The 22,402-nt window shown below is 44.4% G+C and overlaps 2 protein-coding genes across 2 annotated transcripts in view; one reads left to right on the plus strand and one right to left on the minus strand.

The window, feature by feature from the left end:
• AXDND1 (axonemal dynein light chain domain containing 1) overlaps positions 1-13,635 on the plus strand; it is a 20,182-nt gene extending 6,547 nt beyond the window's left edge. Inside the window, 15 exon segments of the mRNA XM_010013279.1 lie at positions 1-43; positions 598-699; positions 1,269-1,435; positions 2,248-2,311; positions 2,783-3,017; positions 5,696-5,909; positions 6,506-6,599; positions 7,288-7,496; positions 8,100-8,196; positions 9,166-9,276; positions 10,126-10,269; positions 10,419-10,550; positions 11,687-11,778; positions 12,641-12,792; positions 13,535-13,635. The exon segment at positions 1-43 is cut by the window's left edge and continues 29 nt beyond it. Of these exon segments, the coding sequence (XP_010011581.1) occupies positions 1-43; positions 598-699; positions 1,269-1,435; positions 2,248-2,311; positions 2,783-3,017; positions 5,696-5,909; positions 6,506-6,599; positions 7,288-7,496; positions 8,100-8,196; positions 9,166-9,276; positions 10,126-10,269; positions 10,419-10,550; positions 11,687-11,778; positions 12,641-12,792; positions 13,535-13,635 (1,957 nt within the window).
• A 3,094-nt stretch (positions 13,636-16,729) lies between these two features.
• The window catches only part of NPHS2 (nephrosis 2, idiopathic, steroid-resistant (podocin)), a 6,846-nt gene continuing 1,173 nt past the window's right edge, over positions 16,730-22,402 (minus strand). The window contains exons 2-8 of the mRNA XM_010013278.1: positions 21,556-21,659; positions 20,727-20,799; positions 20,345-20,427; positions 19,372-19,575; positions 18,588-18,643; positions 17,708-17,786; positions 16,730-17,008 (exon numbers count right to left, since the gene is read on the minus strand). Of these exons, the coding sequence (XP_010011580.1) occupies positions 16,730-17,008; positions 17,708-17,786; positions 18,588-18,643; positions 19,372-19,575; positions 20,345-20,427; positions 20,727-20,799; positions 21,556-21,659 (878 nt within the window). The remainder of the gene's footprint in view (positions 17,009-17,707; positions 17,787-18,587; positions 18,644-19,371; positions 19,576-20,344; positions 20,428-20,726; positions 20,800-21,555; positions 21,660-22,402) is intronic.

Consider the following 22,402-nt stretch of genomic DNA (forward strand, 5'->3'; position numbering starts at 1 on the left):
GAGAGACATCTGGATCGCAGCCATGTATGACCTGGCTCAGAAGGCAGGTGTAGGAAATCAGTGGTACACTGCAAGATACAAAACATCATAGCTAGCAGTCTTGTTTTCATCCCAAAGAATATCTTTATTTAATATGATTGGGTAGTAACACATACCTACCCTGACCTCATTTCCTGAGGTCTGTTCTGTTTCACACGTGGTTTTATTTTAATTGAAACCAGTTGATTCTGTGCAGGAAAAACTTCTGAGAGATGAGTATTTCCATTTGCAATGCATTTGACTAAAAAGTTTCCTATTTTCCCATAATTTAGAATATCATACCCAGATTCCTTACAATTCTTCACAAAGTTCTTGGTTAATTCCATGCTTCCTTGTTTGTGCATCCCCCTTGTTTGTGATCTCCTACCTTATCCCATTCAAGTTTAAAATCTGTTAGCAGAACTTCTGGGATTGTGTGAGAGATCAGAGATTGAACTGTAAGGAAAGTGGACTCAAACACTACAGGTCCATTTCATCCATGGCAAAGCTCCCATGTTACTGTCAGATGCCTCTCCTCTCAGAAGAAAACAGGGCAAATAATAACATTTCCCCCCCCAGATAATAGACAGAAACCAGCTCACATTGTTTCACCATCTCCATGTTGGTGGAAAAACACTGACCAACGTTCTCAAGCATTTCATGAACCTCTTGGCCTCAAAGGTAGGGACCTGCCTGTGATGGGTGCCTGTTCAAGGCATGTGTATGCATGCTTTACGTAGCTCTACTGTTCTCAGTAAAGCACTTGTTATTTTGGCTGTTATTTGAACCTTCAGATATTGGTCTAGTTTTAAACAAACATTAAAATTTGAATGAGTTCACTCTTTCTGCTTCTCTCTCATTACTCCATGTCCCCTTTTATGTACTTCAGTTCTTTTTCTCCCTCTTTCCTCTTTTTTTTTTTCGTGTGGCTTTCTTCCCTCTCCCCATTCCTTCTCCATAAAAGCAAACCAGGTTGAGGCTAGTGTAGTTTTGGCCTCATTGGTGTAAGACAGCATGGTGTGTCAGTAGCACGCAAAAAACAAGGAGTCAAGCACTCGGTTCTGGCATGCTCAAGGGTGAGCCACCCTAGTCCCATCTCAAAGGGTTTGTGAAGGCTGTGCTGTGGATTTAGAGACATTTCCCAGATTTCTGATATGTACATGCTAGGGCAAAGGGAGAATTCATCCAACTCAGATCATAATAATCATGACAACGTTCCCTTTTCCTACCCTCTTGCCCAACACCTGCAGGACACAGAAGACCTGGCTGATTTGCAGGAAAAGACTGAGCAGTTCAGGGAGAGATTGGATCATGTTGGAGCAGAAATAGAGCATTCTGAGGAGTCCACCCAGAGAAAACTACAAATAGTCTGCAGCAGCCTCAACAAGCACCTTCAATACTTCCATAGCAGTGACTCGTGAGTGGCCCAGAGGGACCTAGGGTAGCAGTCAACTTTCTCAACCTTTGCCTTGGACCAGTGCAAAGTGTGCACTGGCTCTCAGGTGTAGTGAGATTTGGTACAATCTGCAATTTGCATATCCCTCACTGCTCTACTTTTCTGCTTGATGTATTTATTTTGATAATCAGGTGCCTAACAGTAGCTCCAAAGTGGTGCTATGGGTTCATGGTTGAATTCGGTGGAGCAAGGACTGTACCCTCCTGCTGCAAACCAGAGTTCTTTCTGCAGCTGTCATTGCTGACAGAATTCCTCTATTTATTTGGTTTGGTTCATTTTAGCTTGAATTGCACAGGCATTAGTGCTTCAAAAGAGCATTCTAGAGCCACAGGAAAAGTTCTCATGTACAGATATGAGACTCCAAGACACATGAGGTTTCAAACCCAGTCTTTTTCTGTGTAAAGGTGATTGCATTTTTCAGGCTTTTTGTTCATTCCTTGTGATACAGAACAAAGCATAAATGTAAGCACAAAATGCAGAAATACACAGTGTGTATTAACAATAGACATCAGTTTATAGATCTCAATCATAGGGTTAATAGTGTCTAAATTTTCAATATGTGCTTCAATTGGATTTTTCTCTCTGCTGGAAATAACATATTTTCTTAACTGACAACCAGTGTTTGTGTTACTTTGAGTGAGAGAATAAAAATCCCTTGCTTAGTAGGGTCTTGTGGTTTTTACTTTGATTATCTATCTTGAGTCTTGGTTTTACCTTGGCTACTAAAGGAATTTTTTCTCTCACCTCTCATTTCTTCTTTCCCTCTGCTTTAGCTCCTCTCAGATGAATGAAAAGCTACTGGATGAAATCCCACCAGAAATCAAGAACTTGATAAATGTAAGATTTTGGGGATTGGACGTATTATCAAGCGGTATCTGCTCAAAAAATTACCATGTGTGAGCTGAGCCCCAGTGAACATCTGTGCTCACAAGTGTGAGCATAGTTTCATTCACAGGTGTGAACGAAATCGTATCAGCTCAAATCTTTTGTGCTGAACTGTAAGCTAAGAGTCTACACATGAGAAATTATAATTGACCAATGCCATAGTTCAGCCAGAGTGTTAAACTTAATCATGTGTTTGAGCATTCTCTGACCAGCAGCTCTGGTGACTGGTGAATTACATTAATCTGTAGAAGTGCTCAGAATTGTCACCAATAAGTTTCTAATTCATTGTGCAATCTACTCACTGTGACATCTTTATATTCATGGATTCCTCACACTTCTTGTGCTTGATTTCCATAACTTTCTTTCACGGCCAAGGGGTGGTTCAACTTTTGGGAGCACGGCAGCTTTCTACTTTCCTTTCAGATGCTAAAAGAAGACCTAGACCAGTACACAGGGGAGGTGCACCTAAGAAAGACTGAAAGTCTGAAGAGCACGGCCAGCTTACTGGAGTACTGGACACAGCTGGGACAAACGGTGATAAATCGACACCGTGACTTAACTGGAGCATTGCCTCCACAGCATGCTGCCCTGGAAGAAATAAAACGAAGGGCATGCGAACTCTGCAGGCAATACAATATAAGGATAAGTGGGAATAATGGTAAGGAATGACCAATTTACAGCTCAGTCTTTCCTTGGGGATGCCAAGAAAGTAGCAAGTAATAAAGGACCAGTTGACATAACCTGTACTGGCCTTTTCCAAAGCTAAAGTATCACCCCCAGATATGTGCTGGGAATCAAGAGCATTCAAGGGATAAACTCCAAGGAACTTCACTCACAGTCACACATAGAAAGAATATCTGAAATTTTATATGTGTTACAGTGCAAAGAACATGCAATGCAGACATGACACAGGGAAGTCATATGTTATATTCAAAGGGAGTATGGGCAGTTTGTGAATATGTGGATAATTTAGGGGGGAAAAATGCAAAAGGAAAGAATGGATGTTTAAAATGTAAAATAAAACATCACTGTAAAAAGTAAAACATTACTGTCAACTAAAACACTATCTCAGAGGGTAATACTTTTTTATAACCTTATCACTAATGATAAATTATCTTAATCTAGATTTTGAATTACCCTGATAATAAAGCATGTACATAAATGTTTTCTTTGCTGATATAGTGTTATCATGTCCTGTGTAAGATAACAAACAGTTGTTGGGTAATTTGCAACTAACCTCCTCAACCTTTGCCTCTGCAAGACCTTGACTCAGTTCTGGTATTCGGAATTGTTTCACTTCTGATGTTTTTCAAATAATTTTATTTCCTTTTAGCAGACTAAAACTAAACTGAACATGTGCTGTCAGGAACTGCTAGTCATGTTTGCTAAGCTGCTTCTCATACTGCCATCTTATTCTTACACTAAGGGTTTTCGTCTGCTTTTCCCTACATTCTTATGCTATATGTTATATTTCACCCTACTAAAGGAGGCTGAGATAGAATAAGTCTGTCCATTCTATGAGACAGCTAAAGAAAATAAATATTCCCATTAATTCTCATTAGAAAGCGAGAGAAAGAGGAAGGAAGAGGGCCATAATTAGCCAGACACCAGCAAGGCAAAAACTTAACAGCAGATTGTCAGAAGCCTGGATAGTTAGTTGTGGTCTGAACAAAGGGCTAGGCAGCACAATGCAGATATCTGATCCAAAATTGTTTCAGCCAGTAAAGTCCAGAAAAAGAGATTTTAGCTGATTTTAACAAAGAGTTTTGAAACTGGACTGCAGGAAAGGTATTATCTTGCTCCATACAGGAGAGTGTATTTTGAATGGTTTGGATTCATTTTTGCATTGTAATGTAATGGCCTTTCAGTAGAAAATACACAGTACCCCTACTCTTTATACTGCATCTTTGATAAGAAACAGTGCAAATGAAAGCCATTGTAAAGAATAGGTAAGATATAATACTGAGATCATGGTTATTTTGTGCTATAAAGCACTTGGTTACCTGAAGTATTTATTATCTTCTAAGATCTGACTACCTGGTTTCGAGCAGCATGTGCCAGAAGTACAAAGGGAGTGGTATTTGATGACAAGGATTAGAGATGGAGAGAGAACTATGAGATATGAGATTGGTTTAGAAAGGGGATACAAGAAATGATTTATATGAAATTTATAAGGTTTGGCTTAATGTCTTTGCTTTTATTCAGTCTTCCTTGATCACTTCTTAAAGCCTTCATGGTGTACCTTCTTTTGAAAATAACATGGGTTTGATTCTGAAATTGGCTCTTGGTACAAGACTGGCCTCTCCAATGAGCTCTAGTTTGGTCTTGTCTTTTTCTGGGGACTTGATAAAGTTTACAAGATAAATGCAATGACACAGACAGCCTTCCCAAAGCAAGCTAATATTTAATAAGGATCCAGAGTACTGTGTAAAGGCTAATACAGCCAAACCATATATAAGTGATTGGAAGTGACTGTTCTCCCTCATCCCATGTCCTCCTGGAACCCACCTCTTCTTTCCTCTTAAGATGATGCTGCATGGCAGGAAAACTTAAACTATCATTCCTACCACTTTTCCTTGGCCTCCTGCTTGTTAACACCTAATGTCTAGTTAGTTGTGGAGCTCCCATCATGTGCTTTCAAAGGCTTCGCCTTGAGGAGTGTAACCACCTCCGTTTCTTACTAGTTTGAATATCCCAACACTGCTTCATTGCACTTCTCCCAGTCCAGAGGAGAAGTTAAAACAGTTCTGCCCCACAGCGGTACCCATGTGTCAAAATCACTGAAATACTAAAAAAAACTGTCATCACCACCATGTGCTTAACATGCGATCTTTGCTCCAAGATGTCCTGGAGGCCAGAACCTCACCAGGATTTAAAGAAAGTTTAAACACTGGATTTCAAGAACAATCATTGTTACATTTCAAGCATACTCCCCAACAAAAAAAAGAATATCCATCCAGTATGTGCCAGATGAGTGAATGAAAATGAATTTACTACCTTGTACAGGCATTTTGCACACCTGTGCATACTGCACTACCTGCATCTTTGAAGAACTGGATTGTAACTGCAAAGCTGTTTTAAAAAGAGTTATATTAAGCCTTTAAGAAACAAGGGAGCCAAATCTGCCAAGACAAGAAGGAAAGGGCTTCAATTCAAGCCCAGTTTCTTTCAACTTGCTTTGAATTCAGTGCTTACTAAGCAGCTTATTTTCAGTTCCAAGTGTAGCCAGTTCCCACATAGGCTGTTCATCCCTCCTGGCATCCCTCTTTGAATCCAGCTTTGGTTTTGTTGGCTGAAAGAATTCTAATTAAAGGTTTGTATTTTCTTCCCCTGCAGGCACAGCTAAGTTTTTGACAGCCTTGGTGAAAAGTATGGAAGATTGGCTATTGAAGGTGCAAAAGCTGAAGCAAGGTTCTGGCAGGCATAAAGCTGAGCTGTGCGCATTTTATCAAAAGATTCCTGAGTGGCTGGCCCAGGTGGATGCAGTGATGAGCTGTATAGGCTCCAGCCAGTTGCATGAAGCTGAGAGTGATAAGAAATCACATTATCCGTAAGGACAGAGGTGTTGATTGTGCCTAGGCTGACCTTGTACATAGTGCTACACTCGTAAGAAAAGAGAAATGTCCTTTTGTGGGGACCCTGGCACAGGAAACTCTCAGTGGGCTAAACACGATCAGCTGAAGTGTTAAAATGATTGGTGACTGCCTTTATTTGGCAATTATCTGTGGACTGGTAATGGTGGCTTCAGTATCACTCCTGAAACATCACTGGCTCCCTCAGAACCGCCACCTGGTTTGGAAATCTTGATATTTGAAATAAAAACAAAATATGTGATTCATTTACAGTCAGATTTGTGGGGGCATATTCCTCTTCACAGTGCTCCATTGTCTTTGGTAAATATCATCAAGAAATAAATCATTTGCAGAACACATGCAAAACATGTATGTAAGAGATTTACTTGCAAATGCCAAGTTTGCCCACAACTACAGCATTAACAAAAGAAGTGTGTGTCACATTTCCAGCATATGGTGTACTATAATATGTTCTTTTCCTCGAGTTGGGAAGCAAAAGGTGTCTTTGAGACAAGAGATCCTTGGGTATGGTGCACTAGAGGTCACTTTGTTTCTCGATTTGTTTCCTTTTCAGGGTGGTACCCAGAGAGCTTTTTCAGATGATTCAGCAATGGGTTCTGTCCATGAATAATGAGACTGAGAAGAACGTCACACATGTTAATGAAAAAGTAAGCGCAAGCCTGAAACTGCTGGGATAATATAGAGTGCTATATCTAGTATTCAGTTCTTCCTTTAATTTCCATCTGACCAGAGTACAGTTATGAGGAATGTTTGCTTCTCTTTTGACAGTTTCTTACCTGTTTGAATTGAGTTGTAGCTTTTGTCTTCCAGCCAAACTGTAGGGTAGAACTCCTCTAAAAGTAGCTGTAAGGTCTCCTATATAGTGCACAAACACAATTTTATTGTTCCGTCTTTAGTCAGTATTTCCTCTGGAATAACCAATGTTATTTCCTCTTCAGAGATCTGTTGTGGCTGTGAGCTCTCTGTGGGTTTAATTCTCCCATGGTTGTAGACTAGAGGCTCTCAGTATGCATTTTTTTAATGTTCTACAAGTGCAGTGTGTAGTTTTTGGTTTGTCATTGAATTCTGGACATGAGAGTGTGCCACATGGCTGATAAGCAGCATATGATCCTAAACGAGAACTGGGAGAAGGACAGATCTGTAGTAGGAAAAGATGTGTCTGTAATGGGAATGAATATGGGAGAAGAATGGTAAAAATAAATGTTTCTGTCATTAGGTCAGTTTGCAAATTGAATTAGGTAGCACATTGACTTATGTGAAATGTACTGCCTTCAGACTACTTGGCAAGACCAGACATTTATCACTGGTTTAGGTTTGCTCTGATGTTTTGTGCAGGTGACTGAACTGGACAGAAATCTGACCCTGTGGCTGGTGGATTTGCTGAGACACATGGCAACAGAACGTTTGTCCCCTGAGTGTCCCCAGTGGCAAGAGTTAGACACTGAGATGGACAAGGAGCCCAGACTTCTGAGGGCTAGTAAGCTGCAGCATGGAGCTGAAGAGTTGGTTGCAGAGATGTGCAGACTTGCTGATTCTGTAGACAGGTATCAACAGAGGTTTTCAATTCCACCTAAGGGAGTTTTCTCAAGAAAATATGTTTAGTGTGCCAATCATGGTGACAGATACCATCAATTCGGTTGACCTTGGATCTTTTACCAGGTCTTAAATGGGCCTTACTAGAATCTGTAGGGATTCTAATAAGATAGAAACACCTAAAGAGAACAGCAGTGCCTGCTTTATACCTAGTACTGCTATAAAACATGCTAGCATCTGTGAAACTGTGGGCTATGCCCACACTTCTGAGAATGATCTCTGGAGGAATGAGGGCACTACAGGCAGTGAGTCTACAGTCCAGACAACCTGAAGCAACACCTCCACCTGATTCAGTATCTGTGCTCACACATCCTGTGTGGGTTAGTACAGCATTGGCATGAACAAGCTTTCTGGGGGATCATTGTGTGAGTGGGGCAGGTGAGGATTGCTCTTCTGGAGACTTCTCTACTAGTGCAGAGATCTACAGACAGTTCCTGTACCTTGCTGACAGCAATGGGCTCCTGACTGAAGAGTCTTTTCCACCTAAATGATTCTATGATTATAAGCATTTGAAGGCATTTCTGCAGGGCTGATGACGTTCTACATCTTTGCAGCTGCTGCCGCAAGACTGTCAATGAAATAGTTCAAAAGAAACAGTCAGAGAAAGATTTAGAAGCTGATTTTGAGCTGGAGGAGCTGAATAAAATCAAGGTAAAAGGCACCTGTGTCACCAGCTATCTAGGTCTGGAAACCTAGATAGTTTTCCAGATGAAACTGCATTTACTTTGTAAAAGCTAGATAAAAATATATGTGAGGTATTAAGGAGGAGGAAGACTGCTGCTCCAATGGATTACCCTGGTTCCCCAAGTTACCTACTGACTTTGTAGTCCTGGAATGCATATAAACCTGGATCAGGTCATGTTCAGTTTGAATATTTTCCTTGCCCTGTTTCAGGGTACATGTGTAAAGGCTCTCCCATGAGATTTGTTCCATATGAGTGTCAGTAGATGCACCTCTGGTTCAAAGCTTGTCAGAGCCATGCGCATTCAGACTTCAGTGGTGCTTAGGGGTCCCTGGAGGTGCTTGATGCCTTTATGCAGATGCAGTTGAAAGTTTTTGCAGTCAACTGGCATACCTGGCTCCCCCTTGTTCTACACTGGCATGTAAAGCACTTAATTACTACCACTGTCATCACCAGGGTTTAGCTGAGCTTTGCCTGTGCTTTAGGAATGTGAGAGGTAGACCCTTCCTGAAGGATGAGGCTTTCCTGAGCAGAGAGCTTCAAGGAATGCAAGAAGCCTTCCTGCAGGAGTTGAAAATACTTGTGCTTCTGTTCTGCATTACCCTAGTGAGTGAAAAATTAACCCCTGGGATTTACACTCATTTCTCCCCACGTGGGTTGGGGCAATGGCTATGACAGATGTTCTGTGCTGGCCTAAGGAGAAGCTTGTTGGAGGAATGAGTTGGTGGAAGTGATTAGCTGGTGACAGATGCCATGACTGAAAGCTTGGAGAAATGTGTCTTCCTTGTAGAGTGAGAATGGAAGGTTCCAGGTAGTTGCCTTCCTGTAAATAGAGACAGAAAGGTGGAATCATTCAACTGACTGAATGAATATGATAACGGTTATTTTTTTTCTGCTAAATAAGCCCTGAATAATCATTTTCTGTTATGTCTTCCCAGACTGAGTGCTGTAATTGGATTCAAGTGTGTAGTCATCTTCTTTCAGAGATCAAAGGCACTCCAGGCTCCTTTCTGGATTTAGAAGAACTGAGAAACCTCTTTGGATCAGAGGTATATATAGACTGCATTTGCTTTTCTAGGTTGAATCAATTTGAATGAAGGTCTGCTTCAAAACTTTTCCTTAAGAAAGCAGCTACAGTTCCATTTGAGGGAAGCTTTCACATGTAGATCTGCATGTACTCGGAGCAGCAGCTAGGACTATAAGGTGTTATGACTGCAAATTGGTTAATAATCACAGTGCTGCTTGTAAGCACCTGTCTAAGGCAAAACCTGAGCTTTGGAGGAGTTGGGGATTTTACCCCTCTGGTAGACCAGTTCCCTATGGTGTGTAATAGCTTTTGCTTCACCTATTGGGGTGGACTTTGGCTGTAATTCTTGTGGTTGCCTTACCCAGGAGATCAACCTGAACTTGTAGTTTAATTCCTTGTGTGGCTAGATGGATGCCTGAGATTGCCTGTGACAATTTGATGTATTTTATAGCTGGGTGGCCTGGCATTGATCTACTTTCAAACAAAACAGGTTAAATTCAGATAATGAGAAAACTGATTCAGATTTATTGTCTTGAATGATCTGTTAGCATCAGTTCTGAACTTGACCCTCAAGCAGAATGATACTGTTCATGACTTCCAGTCTACAGCTAGTGCTGTAGCTCACATGTTGCCTCTTTTTCTCCCTGCCATGGCCTTCACAAAAGCAGATAGGCAACAGTGGGTCCTGCCTACATAATGTTCAGTAACTAGCATATTCATTGTGATTTGAAACATATTCATGTTCAGGACCTCCTCAGTGGCTAGAGTCCAAGTCTAAATATGTGCAAGAGGAAGTCAGAGACCGGCTAGCTTTGCCTAAGTTAGGACAAAAAGAGCAGGCTATTAACCTAATCCTCACGGTGCCTTACAGGAATTGCAGTTGAAACTTAAGCTTAAGGATACCACCATTTTGTCAACTCAGGAAGAGCTTGAAGCTGAAAATGTCACTAGCAAAAAGAAACCCGTAACAGAGGAAGAACCATTAAAAGTAAAGGAGGAAACAGCCATCATGCAGGTGACTCTAGTAGCAGCAATATGCTGCTTTCCAGCAGGGCCTTTTTGTTTATTGCTTGGAGTATGTGATGTGAAACATGGCCTTACAGCACCCTTGAACGCCATGAGGCTAGTGGTATCTCCTATTTCTTGTTCCTTTTTTCTTTTGAGCAGCATGCAGGTGCTGGTATGGATCATTTGATTGAGGACAATGAAGCTTCTGCAGACATGATCAGATATGTAGGGCATGACTCCAATGTCCACCTGAAGTCTCTGAAATCAGACATCGTTACAGTTACAGGGGTAGGAGTCTCCACCAGACCAGTGGTTTTTAGCCTGTTGACAGAGATCTGGAGCTGGGTTTTAGGTGTATACTCAGGATCTGTTATGAGACCCCATTTAACACTTGTGTCAGACCTGCTGGGGCAGTGCAAGGTGCTGGTGTTCTCTCAGATTCCTCTCTTCTAGCAACTTTAAGTAATCATTAGAACAGTTACCATAGCTGCAATTTGTCCTTTTCACCCATGCATTACTGCCATGGCTTCATGATACATGATCCAGGCCTATCTGCTGAGACTGGGATGGTAAAAGTGGTTTGATGCTGAGCACATGGGAGGAGTTGAAGGGGGTTCAGATATTCAGGGAGATCCCACAAGAACTGGGAATTAAGAAGTTCAGGTTGTTTTGGCCTCCACTTGCCTTTGGAATAGTGCTCTTTGGTAACGTTGCTCTTCAGAGGTTGTAGGACCTGCCATTCCCTAGCTAATCAGTCATCTAGAGTGGAGCGTAGAGGTACCGGCAGTGCGGATCTTTAGCAAACTGTCACTGGATGGTGCCACCCTATAAGCATGCTGCATTGCTAAATGTTCCTTGTCCTTCATGCTTTAAAGATGATCAGCTAGTTAAGAGTGACAGTGCAAGAGTGTGTCTTTATGGGCTTTGATTTGTTTTACAGAAATGAATCCTTGGAAATAACAATTACCCTCCAAAGCTTAGAGTAAGAGCCTTTCAGCAGTTAGTTTTACAGAAAAACCCCAAGTTGTCTTCTTCAGATGAAAACTGACTTATGCCTGTTGGACCCTGTGAGGAGCTGCCTCTTTCTGTTCTCTGAAAATTGTTTTGTTGGCATTTTTGCTCCTGGCCAGGCTACAGCCACCTTCAACCTCAGTAACCCAAGGAATGTACCAGCGACCCAAAACTATGAGTTAGTGACAGTTTCATGTCTGAGTCAGAAAACCATTTTAGTCTATTTTTAATGCCAACATCAGTTCAGTCCCTAAACTAGTCTCTGTTTTTACATGTTTTGTTGATATAGAGCTCTTGTCTGTGTTGTGACTGTGCACTGAGACACCAGCACCGAACCAGGCACATGCTACAGATGAAATGCAGCATTGTTCGTTTCACATTCACTTACAGAAGGTTTTGCTCTTCCCAATCAGAGAGAGATGACTGCCTCCATGCCATCAACACCCTTTTCTCAGAAAGAGTTTGAAGCCCTGGCAGTGCTGGAACATCTGCAAGCGCAACTCCTGTAAGTACTAGTCATGTGCTGGAGGCATGAGTGGGGCAGGGTTTCATGCAAGGCAAGTGCCTGTTCTGCTCTCTGATAATGTTCTGTTTTATCCAATATCTGTTGGCTTATTTTGGGTTTCCTTCCATTTTGATTGTCTTGGGCGATTGAGTATGTTTTACGTTAGCTGAAGATATGACACACTGGCTCCCCTTCATTTCTGTGGAGATTTTCTGTTTTGTGTACTCATGAGGTACACTGCAGAGGTACTCAGGATGGTTTTCTGCAGAACTTCTTAATACTTCAGGTCCTGGTAGCACTTGCAGGGTGCCATGTGAACGCAGCCGAGCTCTTCCAGGACCTGCTTAGTGCCCAGGAGCTTGGCAGGTACAGCCATGCAATTCTGTACCTAAGTGTGGGGAACACAATGAAGTGACACCCAGGTGTCTTCATGCAGAATCACATCAAGGTTTGTGTTTGGTAAGGACTTCTTTCATGTCTAAGTAGGCTTGGGCACTTAGAACTACATTCCCTCATATTTCTTGTTTTGTCTCTGAGCTTGATTTATCTGAGGTAATCCCATCTCATTAGCTTTCCTAATAGAAATGACTGAGCTCTGTATTTATCCTTGCACAGTGAAGATCAGCATCTCACCCTTTGCTAGCAAACACTGAGTTTTGAAACTAATTCAGCTTGCAGGGTTTAAATAGATGCGCCATGAACTCCTTTATAGATCTTTTAACAATGCTCTTTGAAACCATAAATGTGTTTTACGGAGTCAGTCCTTCCGAAAGCTTCAGCTTTCTAAATCTTTCTTTTAGGTATCCTGCCAGCAGCTGGTTATATTTCAGATTTCAGCATTATCTTTGCTTCTGTGTTTCAGAGATAGAGAGATCCGTGCTCAAAATGCAGAGAAGAGATCTGAAGGTCTTGAAGAGGAGCTGGAAGAAGCTCTGCAGAGAATCCAAGACCTAGAAAGTGAGCTGGAGAAAGAGGGGAAAGTCATCCCAGAAGCAACACACAAAGAAGGGCAAGGTCAGGAGGACCAGTATTCCAAACCCTCTCCCAGACTCGGAGAGGGAAGCAATCTTTGAGGACACCTCATTCATCTCCTGTTGAGGGCAGGACCCCTCCTGGCCACATCCTAGGGCTTTGTCTAGACTCTTTGTCAGAGGCCAAGCAAGGAGACTTTTAACATGATTCTAGATCAGGGCAGAAAGAACTGATGAATGTGGTCTGGTTTTGAGAGAAAGTAACTTTGATGTAGGACACAGTGTCTGTATCTAGGAGATCACTATAATTGACTTCATCTTCCTTGTAAGTGAATGTTACCTGTTACAGTCAAAAAGATCTGTTTAGGATCAGTGATTTTAGGGTAGAAAAGAAATAATATTGCAGGTCCCTTCACTCTCAGAAGCCTTCTCTTCTTTTTCTAGCACAGGACACTCTTGCTGTCTCCAGGAGTTGTTTGAACACAGCTGACACACTGATCTTGCCCATACAGTGTGGCAGTGAGTTCCTTAGGTCACACATTTATTGCAGATTAAAACATTTCCTTGTGTCCTTTCTCAGCTAGATCCACATGGATATAAGATGTGGAGAAGGAGGAAAAAATGGGAATTAAAATATCTTCCCTTAGTCCTTCAGTGTATCCTGTCAACTGGCATCGACATGGAAGGAGAGGCTAATTTGTTTGTTAAGGATGTGATACCTTGGGCACATTTTAACTCCATGGTATTTTTAATGGCTTTAGTTTGTTGTTTTGTTTCTCTTTCAGAAGAATGTCTCAAAGAAAGTATCTCTGAAGCCGAGGCCTACTCAAGTCCTGGAGCTTCTACCTCTGGCCAGTTCAAGGGATCCAGAAAAGGGCAACATTAAAGAACAGCAATGCCCCAGTAGTTTCTTAGTGCCTGTTCATAGCAGTGTTTTACCCCCAATCCACTGCCGTTACTCCTTACCTACTACCCCAAAATGTCTGTGGCATCTCAGTATTTACGCTGCTGTTCTAGCTGGCTCTGCCACTTCCACATATGCTTTGCTCGTCCTCTACCTTGTCCCACGGCTTTAATATCTTTATAGCTCATCTTCCTTGTAATACAATTGCTACCTTGGCTTTCTGCTATCCACATCTCTTCTTCCTGTGCACCCTCCTCCCCTCCCCTCGCTTTATGCTTGCCTTCTGTTTATGTTCATCAGTCTTTTCTTGTTGCTCTATCTCATTCTGCCTCATCCTTGTTGGATTATGCAAGTAAGTCGTTTGCACCTCTTTCATATCAAGGTTTATCTTTTTCTCAGTATGGCCTGGTTCTGTATCTCATAATGGGTACCTCCTTCATCCCCTGGGTTTCAGATGATCCAGTTACCAGCTGACTGGTTAAAAAGAAATTGCACAGAACTGTACAGATAATTGTACGGACACAAATTTTTGTGTCTCTGAATCTTCATCTTGAAGTTTTTATCCTTTTTTCAGAAAGCATGAAAAAGCCTGAAGCTGTGCATGATCCTGAAAGCCTTTCTCAAATTGCTGCCACAGGAGAACTGCCTGTAGCCAAAGTCAAAAAATCAGGCTTCAGAAGATGCCAGTTCACCCACTCAGTGCACTGAGATAGCATTTAGATGCTCCATCTCTCTGTGATTTCTGTTTGGCATCTGAGGCCCTGTCTCCATCTGCAGTACGCCTACAGCCTCAACAGGCCAAACTGCCTAGTGAGGTGGCCACCCAGACTTCTGCCTCTGGTCCCCAACCTGAGGCAGTGTGTACAGTTATAAAGCCCTGCAAGGCCAACAGAGCTGCCTGGGTTCAGCATGCAATTTGACGCAGTCTCAACTTGGAAGAGCAGGCAGTGAAACCGCCTGGAATCATGTTGGCTCAGACAATTCCTGCCAACTCAGAGTAAATTTCATTTTGGAAACATTATGTATCACTACTCCCAAGGTACATTTTTAAATTATGTTTTCCTTCTGCAAGTTTTTGGAATGTAGTATCTCCTGAAGGTAAAATGAGAAGTTTCTGACAGCTCTATATGTAAAAGAGACAAGATCCTGCTGGAACAAGGCACGCTCTTTCGAACTGAGAATGCTCCTGGCTATAATTTGCTTTGTCTTTAACTATGGAAAAGTTACATTTGAAAAAGCTATGCCTGACTTCTGCAGATATGCATGCAAGCAGGGTAATATATGTGCCCTGATGTAGTGCTGCATGTTTCTTGACAGTCATTTCTCAGGCTAAGTGTTGTTTCTTTGAGATGTTATCTGTAGGGGTGTTGGCCCTCGGTGTGCCAAGGAATCTTGGTCTGAATGGATCATTTTACACAGAGTTAGAAATGCAGCCAGACAAGCTCATAAGATCACCAAGAAGTTCACAGGTGGATTTTTCCCACTTCCCAGCCACCCATAAGGCAGCTGGTTCTTGGGCGTCCTTGCTGTAAAAAGGCCAGCAAATACTTGTAGAGTGAGTAATATGGGAGCACCAAGTGTTGAGAAGGGGAGTTCAGGGAGCTGAAGGGGCTGGTTAAATACAGAATATGCGGTACTTCGTAGGAGTGGGATCCTTGTCCTCCACAGCAGTATCAAGCCAGTACGTACTGGCCATCCTTATGACACAGCTGCATCTAACAGAAGTATTACTGCTTTTATATGCCACTGTGTGTGAGTGTTACCAGGAGACAAAGAGGGACTGAAAAAAAGAGTGAAAATACAAGAGTGAGGAACTGGCTGGGTAACTCCTGCTAGGCATGTGCATGATGGCCAACTACTGTGTGGGCAATTAAGAGAAGGGCCACGAAGTCCCCTCTGTCTTGGCCTCTACAGGCCACCAGCAGCAGAATATTGGTCCTGGGAATGGCTGTGCAGGGGGGGCAAAGGGAGATGCTGCAGGTCAAGTAAAAGGGCAGGAGCAGAACTGATATCCACCCAAAAGGTGCCAGTATCAGAGAAACCAAGTGCAGTGGTATTTTCTTTGACAGTGCTCCATATCTTTGGCAAGGGAAAGGACTGCAGTATCTGTAGGTTCCTGGTCATTTCAAATAGCTTTTGGCAGGAAAGATGTATAGGAGGTTTGAGGTTTATAAGACATTGAGGACTTTCTTTGTTCCTTCCCTGTGTGTGGAGGTTACCAAGGCAGCTGCACCATGCAAAAGTATTACTGTTCTCGAGGCTCTCAGCTGGCTCTTCCCCAGTCGTGCTGGATTCTCCCTTGTCAGCTCAGCGGGGGTTGCTTAAATGGATCACTTCCAAAATTTTTAGATGCCCACAAGCTCAGAACTTGTCCTGCCTCACCCCCCAGTGGAAGCGAGCAGCAGCACAGCCTGCCTTTCCTCCACAGCTGATGTGCCTTGCAGGAAAGTGCCAAGCCTTAAAGGTTGCCTTTTCCTTCTATTTTAAAACTAGGGCTAAATACCTTGGTTGCCTGTGAGTGTATGTATGTATGTATGTATGTATGTGCACATGGATGTGTGACTGAAATCTCATATCCAGGACTATGCCACGGGACCCATCTCATTCCCTTATTCCCAAACCACCAGGCTGGCAGCACCCAACAATCTGCAGGTGTGCTGAGCCCCTGCCTGTTACCCCACCAACTGCTGGGCTCCCACCTCTGCCTGCCTGGCTGTTCAGTTTGGGGATGGGGGCATTAAGTACACAGGGCCAAGTCTGCCCTTTTTGCCAAGGTGATGGTACAAGATGGATCAGGCCCTAGGGGCCAGGCCCTGAGGTGTCAAGGTGTATCTGGCCCTGTGAAGAGAAAGGATGACACCGACTCTGCCCTCCATCCCCTGCTCACACACATACCAGCCCCTCTCCTTGTGCACTGTATTTTTCCCTTTCCAAAACAAGCAGAGGCTTCTTCCATGTACAATCCACTTTATATTAGAGCCTAGGCTGCCTTCCCTCCTGCCTCCAGACCTGCCTTCTGCTCCTCTCTGAGCAGGACTGACTGGGGGCAGTGCAGCAAACATTTATGGGACAGCTCTTAGAGCATGGGTGAGTCCTTCTTGTCTTTCGGGCTTTCTGGGAGCTTTGTAGTGTCTGTGAGGAGGCTGCTCGCTGCCAAAGGACTGTGGGTAGCTGGAGAGACCAAGTTCATGGCCTCCAAAGGCAAGGGCAAGATGAAAGCAGCAGGTTTCTCTGCAGTAAGGGAGTGCAGTGCATGGAGGTAACGGAGCTGAGCAGCAGCAGGGGCACTGGACAGGATCTCAGCTGCCATCCTCAGGGACTCTGAAGCAGCCTTTTCCCCCTCAGCAGCGATCACCTACCAAGCAGGGGAATAAAGAAGATTTCTGTGAGGCTAGGAGTAAGGGAACATGGACTGCTCATTACAGAGGGAATTTGCCACCATTAAATTCCCAGGGCCAAAGTGATTGTAACATTCCTGTTCTCTGAAGATCACAGTATGTATTAGACCTCTTGATGCTCCCAAAAGTTTGGGAGCTCACGTCCAACTTGTTTTTACTAGGCCTACAGGGGTTCACAACTGGGCATACCCTTGCTGCAACAGCATGGGAGACGGCAGCCCCCCAGGCTAGGCTTGTGGGAGGGGTGCTGGACACCAGCCTTTTCCAGGCTCGTGTGTAGCTCAGAGCAAGGGATGGAGGGCAGCACATGCTGAGCAAGGGGCAGGGTACATTACAGTGGTAACAGCCCTGCACTGGGCTCCTAGAGGAGAGTGAAACCCTGAGGAGAAGATCCTCATGTGGATCACTGTGGGCCAAGGGATAACCCCAGACTTCTTTGTGTGTCTTTCTGTCCTACCTGTAAGCCAGGTACCAGATCTGGCATTCCACTGGGCTGGCCCAGACTCTTGCTGCATCTCCCCTTGCTAGACACAGCTCTTGAACAGTAATTAAAGAAAACATATCTTCCCAGAGCTGTATCCTTGTGTGGCATTTCCCAGGGATCATAAATGAGGAATGCTTTGGAAGGAGATGAGAAGTGTTCAGAGTTGGCATACCCGCACTTTGGCCTGTCTTTGGGCCTCCGCTTCCACAGCCAGAGACTGGCGAATTTCAGCAGGCAGTTGCATGTTGTTGCTGCGGTAGTGAAGGACAGGGATTAGCTGGGCTCTAAACTCTCCTGCCAGCACTAGATGATTGACCTGAGGCTTGAAATGGGCTCATGAGTCAGTCTCTGCAGAGCAGGTCACTCATGTTCTTTGCTCCCAGAGTGTCCCTCTTTGTATGCCTCACTTCAGCCTTCTACCTGCATACCCATCCTTTTCCAGCCTGGTTTTCTAATGACTAGACCTGCATTATCACTTGGCAGCAGAGACCTCTCCTCTCTGTGCCTCTGCAGCTTTAAGTCTAAGCTCACTCTTTGTAAGAGTGCAGAGAATCCACCGGGAGACAAGCACAGGAATTTCCTTCTGTTCGTAGATTTACTCATTCACCAGTGGCTCTCTCTTCCATGGCCCTCTACACAATGAGCGAGTCCCACCTTTCTGCATGGGATCCTGAGTGATGAGCCCATCCCTACAAGTGCTAAGACCCTGTGGCCTTTCATCTATAATTAGACATAGAGTGTTTAGTGCCTGCTGCACCTCTTGGGCTACCAGAATTGGGTGCAAACTCTGCCTGTAGCAGCAGTGAAATAGTGATGAGATCCCAGCTAAGGATCCTGCCCTGGCTGTCAGTGCTGGAGCAAGCACAGCTTACACATGTGGAAGTTTTAAATGAGGCAGAGGCTGAAAAGTGCAGGAAAAACAGGAAGTTGGGAGGTGGGGCTCTATCTTCTGCAGAATAGTGGCAGGGAGAGAGGCAGGCAGCAGTGAGCACAGCAGGAGAGGTACTTGCAAAGGGCCAGGGAAGACCCCTCTGCCAGCATTTCCTACCTACATTTCTGTTCTCTCCACTTTGATCCCCCAGCAGCCTGTGACAGCATCCAAAGCCACCTGTGAAGAGGAATATTTTTAGCGCATAGGGGGAACACCGGCCCTGGCCTAGGGCCCTTGCAGGGGAGTAAGACAGTGCAGGGACATTAATTCAAGGCAGTTAAATGCAGGACTGTAAGGCAGATTTATTAAGTTTTGTGCTATTGTGTAAGGCCCCCTCAGAAATAAAATTATTTCCTTCACTTCCAATTTGTGTTTGCCCCTGGCGTTTAGCACAACTTAACCAGTCCATACTGGTTCAAGAATGGAACCAATTCAGTTCCATTGGAAACATTCAGTTCCTGGCTCGGTATCATCATGTAGGTGTGTCATGGCCACAAAGAACTGCTGCTGGAGATCCCATGTATGCTGGGTTTATGGCAACTGACTCAGGGGCAGTGCCACATTTCTTGTAAGAATCTCCTCTCGGGGATAAGTACTGAAGGAGGGGTATCACAAAGCACTGATGGAGCGTGTCTAAGTGGTTCCTTCATGCTCCTCACAGCACACTGTCTGCTACTCACCACTGGCTGCCTGTGGGGCCCACAGTCTATATTCTTCCCCTAAAGTGATCCAAGTCAAAAATCAAACAGAAGAAAAATCTCCCATTTTTCTTATGAAGGAGATACATGCTGCTGTTGTACCCTTCTGCAAACCAGTGTCTGTGATTTTGAGGGACTGATCACCTGCGCTGCTTTGTGGAGCCTCAGTTCACCCCTTGCTCTGCTGTGTCCCCCCTGTGGAGGCACCTTTATCTCCTGGCTGATGCTCTTCCTCTCCAGGAGAAGTTCGGAGAAGGCTCGATGTGCCAGGAGGCGCTTTGTGGTGGTCTGCACCAGCAGCTGTATGGCACTGGAAATGCTGTTCAGGGTGGTAAGGAGAAGAGAGGCATTTTCCAACCGGTAGTAGCAGACAGCATCTATCTCCAAGGTAACCATGTCCTTGGTCACCACCTAAGCAGAAGATATTAAGAGAGACGGAGCTGGTTCTGACAACTCTAAGGTAGCACAGAAAAACACACAAGACGATGAAAACTAGCTGAATGGTTAAGTCTTTGTAGTTTCCACCTCTGCTGATGACTGGCCTTGGGCAAATTATATAACCTCTGGATCTCAGTTCCCTGAGCAGCAACTTTGTGCCTGTCTCCACAGTACAGCTGCTGAGCTAGGGACTGTAAGTAGGTTGTCATCCTATGCTGTGTTTCCCTGCCCACTGCTGTCTGGTCCATTCCTGTTCTGAGAGCACAGGCTGTGTCCTGAGGTGTGTGCTCAATTATTGTGCCTCCAGAAGGATTTGCTGTACACTGTGAGGGTGAGCCTGGAGATGCCACCAGACAAGGACAGCCCCACCGGCAACGCAGCAGCACAGAAAACACATGCCTGAAGGAGAAGAGGGGCTGTGGCTAGGGAAGTTGCAGGTTCAAGGCTTAGAAACAAGGATATAGCCCTTTCTTCCTCCCAGGCTTATACAGGAACTGAGTACCACCCTTACATCATTGTAAGATGTTAGTCTGAGCCCCCGCTGCATGCAGTCCTCAGCGTGGCGGGTAAAAAACCCCTCAGCCAGTATTTTTAGCCCAGCCACTCCCTATTGGGGTGTCCAAGCATGTCCAACTGAATGGGAGTTTTTTCAAACTTTTCTATGCAGGGATGAAGGCTGGAAGCCTGGGGTGTAATGTTAAAGCAATCCAAAAGTTAACTAGAGAGGGAGTATCAGCCATACCTGATGGAAGGGGATCTCTAGGGTTTTAAGGCGAAGGTCTATCTTGTGATATGTGTCCAAACATGGAAGGAAAAAGAAAAGGCCTGTGGGAAGAAAAGTGCATCTGGTGATCATCAGAACCACAGAAATTGTCTCTCCTGCTCTGGAGAACAGGGGAGGGTCTGGCATGCAGAACTACAAAGGAATAGCAATACATAGGCTCAAATTCTGAGGCTGCTTCTGTGATGAGAAAAGCCATTAGAAGCTACCAGCCCTTTAGAGGAAGGGAGCAGACATCCCATCTCCTGTTTAGCTTTGCCTGCTTGGAGGGCACCAGTATGTGAACTTTGGCAGAGCATGAAGAAGAGCAACATGGTGGTGGCGTGCACAGTAAACACCTTACCAGGCCCTTTGGCTCTTCCAGGAAGGAGATGCCCAAGGCGGAAGATGATGGCTCTCTCATACTCCCTCACTACCTGCAGAGGGAAACAAAAGCTAGGCTGGAGAAGAAGGCATAGGACTGGGGAAAGAGGCCTCACCAGCATGATTAAAAGTCTTCTGAGAAAGCCCTGCAAAGTGAGGATTTCAGCAGGTATGAACTAGTGGCATCACCTGTCGCTGAGTCCCTTTAGCCTAAACTGAGAACCTGCCCAGAGCTGCCGGCTGACCTTCTGTGTGAGCAGCATATGAGCAGCCCTATGACAGCACAAGATTTGGTGAGAGCAACCCACGTTAGAGCTGCCCAGGGTTTCCCAGGATGAGGCCAGCATTCTGCTTCCTTGTAGCCTGGCCAAACTTGAGCACCCTGAGCTAAAATTTTCTGTGTTGGTTGTCCCCCTTCAAGGGAACCATGTGTGTATGTGCTCATGTGTGCAAGATCTGAGCTATAATACTGACACTCTTGTTGATAACAAGATGTATGTGAAATTTCCTGAGAAATGGGAATCAAAATATGCCTCCTAGTAGCCATAATGAGAAAAGGGGAGGGAGAGGGAAAAATATGCTATTAACTGAGAGATCAATCTTTCTTAAAATTTTTAATTCAAACCCTATCTACCCTGCTGCTGCAATGCAGCTATCTCTGGGCTCTGTAGGCTGAGTTGGAGAAGTGTAAATGGGGCCTCAGACCAAAAAATCTTGATGCTCATGTCTGACACATGTTGAACCAGTAAGTTACAATCCATATCAGATACCAAATACTAAACCTAGAGAGGCCCCGTGACTGTTCTCACCTTCATGCAGAACCAGACAGAAATGGGGAAGGTCATTACAATGAACAGGAAAGACAAGATGGTCAGAAGCCACTCACAGATGCCCATACCCGGAGACTTTACACCTAGGGAGAAATCCAACATGACACTGTTAGGAGAGGACTGCTCTCAAAATACTCATGGCCTGACAAGTACCTGCACAAATCAGCTGCACTGTTATCCTCTGCCTAGACCTGTTTTATGTGAAGCATTTTTCTCTCTCTGGACTTTGGTTAAAGAATACTCCCAGATGGACAGGAACTGCTAAGATGGACTGATAGATTTTGTCCCTGCTTTACTGGCAGAATTTGAGCCATGCTTCCCCACAGTGCCTTGATTAGAGAGCAGCCTTTGGCTTGAAGACCTGTGGCTACCAGTGTTCAAGGCTTGGAATGGGCAACTTGCTGGCTGAGCTGGGATCCCAGAAGCTTATCTGACAAGATAAGCTAATGGCAAAGAGAAATATTGTAAATAAGAGGTAGCTTTCAACATGCACAGCCTGAAGTGCCTGTCCCTATCAGAGTATCTCAGGTTGTTTTGGAATAGGATTAGCTCCCTAATGTGGTAGGACCAAGCCACTGGTGCTGCTGAAATCTGCCTGTGCTCTACAGCAGTGAAATCGAGGTGCTGAAGGCTGGCCGGGGTGGTCAGCCCCAGATGAATATTACCTTCTACATATTCCCAAATAGAGTGTGGGTCATCTTGCTCTGGCTGCCCTTTGTTGTGCTCCTGCCGGAGGGATAATGTGCAGGTATGGCATGAAAATAGATAGATAATTTCTGGGTGTACATAGACCAAGAGGGTGGAGCATGTTCTCCATCAGTGAAGT

The sequence above is a fragment of the Nestor notabilis genome, unplaced genomic scaffold (genome assembly GCF_000696875.1).
Source record: "Nestor notabilis isolate BGI_N333 unplaced genomic scaffold, ASM69687v1 scaffold5434, whole genome shotgun sequence".
In the NCBI taxonomy this organism is placed as follows: Eukaryota; Metazoa; Chordata; class Aves; order Psittaciformes; family Psittacidae; genus Nestor; species Nestor notabilis.